Source organism: Pteropus vampyrus, unplaced genomic scaffold (assembly GCF_000151845.1).
Source record: "Pteropus vampyrus isolate Shadow unplaced genomic scaffold, Pvam_2.0 Scaffold1000004423, whole genome shotgun sequence".
Taxonomy (NCBI): Eukaryota; Metazoa; Chordata; class Mammalia; order Chiroptera; family Pteropodidae; genus Pteropus; species Pteropus vampyrus.
Window position 1 is genome coordinate 1 of NW_011918825.1, and position 1861 is coordinate 1861.

Sequence of the window (1861 nt, forward strand, 5' to 3'; positions counted from 1 at the left end):
CCAACGAGCAGGGTTTGTTCGATGTGCACAGCATCCTGAAGGGTGGTGCTGGGCGCTAATGGCACCTACAGCTGCCTGGTGCGCAACCTGTGCTGCAGCAGGACGTTCACGGCTCTGTCACCATCACGCCCCACAGAAGCCCTGCAGGGTGTTTTTTGTTTTGTTTGTTTTTGTTTTTGTTTTTGTTTTTTACTTTTATGTCCTACTGAGAGAAGGAGGTTTTGGTCTTATCAGCAGGGTCCACGGCATCTGAATCTAGCTCCCCACCTCAGTCTGCCAGAACAGTGAGATGCCTAGTAATAATGGGAAAGATAACTGGGGTGGGTAGGGGGTGAGGATGGTGATGGGCCTTCTTGGCTCTGTGGGCCTCCTGACTCAGGGCTTCGGAAACCTCCGGAAGGATGGAGAAGCAGTCAGATCTCAGCAGAGATGAAGGGGAGGAGAGGGAAATGGGTCCTGGCTGAGAAGAGGGGTTTGCTAGGGTTGGAGGTTGCCCCAAGTCTGTACCCTGGAATGTGCCTTGTCAGGCCAAAGCCAACTTGCTGTTATTCTTGTCAGAAGATTAGGGAGACTCCAGGTATGGGAGTCCTGAGGCAATCTGCTTTTGGATGTGGGAAGAAAATGGGAAAATGAACGGGGCATGGGGTTGATGGGGCGGAGATCTAGGAGGCTGTGCGGTGGTAGCCCGGAGTGTCACCACTCCTCCTCATACCCTGCCCCTCCAACCTCACCCTCAGGCGCTGTGGAGGTCCAGGTCCCGGAAGACCCCGTAGTGGCCCTGGTGGGCACCGACGCCACCTTGTGCTGCTCCTTCTCACCCGAGCCGGGCTTCAGCCTGGCGCAGCTCAACCTCATCTGGCAGCTGACAGACACCAAGCAGGTGGTGCACAGCTTCTCCGAGGGCCGAGACCAGGGCAGCGCCTATGCCAACCGCACAGCGCTCTTCCCGGACCTGCTGGTGCAGGGCAATGCATCCCTAAGACTGCAGCGCGTGCGCGTGGCAGATGAGGGCAGCTTCACCTGCTTCGTGAGCATCCGGGACTTTGGAAGCGCTGCAGTCAGCCTGCAAGTGGCAGGTGAGCGCCTGGGGCGTGGGAGGGTCGGGAGGGCTCTTCCCTTGGCACACCCCTCACACTTCCCTAACCCTTTACCCATTGCTCACTGCTGACTCTTGTACTCTCAACCCCAATTGCCCTGTTCATCCACTGTGACCCCGCCTTACCTGTCCTTGCCTTACCTTACCTTGACTTCTACCCTTTGCCTTCCTTCCTTCCCCCTATTCAAAGCCTAGTATGACCTTGGAGCCCATCAAAAACCTACGGCCCGGGGACACAGTGACCATCACGTGCTCTAGCTACCGGGGCTACCCCGAGGCCGAGGTGCTCTGGCAGGATGGGCAGGGTGCATCCTTGACCGGCAACGTGACCACGTCGCAGATGGCCAACGAGCAGGGTTTGTTCGATGTGCACAGCATCCTGAGGGTGGTGCTGGGCGCTAATGGCACCTACAGCTGCCTGGTGCGCAACCCTGTGCTGCAGCAGGATGCTCACGGCTCTGTCACCATTACAGGTAGGGGGCAGATGAAAAGCTGGGAAGGATGGAGGGAGTCACCCCTTTTTTCTAGACCCTAAGCTGGAATTTAGGTAAATTTGGGTGCTCAGAAGACTTTTGAAAAATCATATTCATGTGTTTCAGGTGTTTCAAACTCTCCCCCCAAGAAGTCCTTAAGGGACTTGTCTTAATGAGCTGATAAGAGGCATTTGTAATATTTGCTCTCCTGGGATCACCTTAGGTGGCACTTGTTCTTATACAAGAGTACATGCCTGGAATCTGAGGTGTGGGCGGGAGTTCTGGGGCGGCC

General features: G+C 56.0%; 1 protein-coding gene across 1 annotated transcript; it reads left to right on the plus strand.

The window, feature by feature from the left end:
• Positions 1-5: 5 nt before the first annotated feature.
• LOC105311501 (CD276 antigen-like) lies at positions 6-1755 on the plus strand (the record flags this gene model as incomplete). Its single annotated transcript, XM_023527133.1, is given in 5 exon segments — positions 6-38; positions 40-82; positions 85-150; positions 738-1076; positions 1273-1755. Coding segments are annotated over 5 exon segments (840 nt in total), but the record flags the coding sequence as incomplete, so codon positions are not given.
• Between the last annotated feature and the right edge of the window lie 106 nt (positions 1756-1861).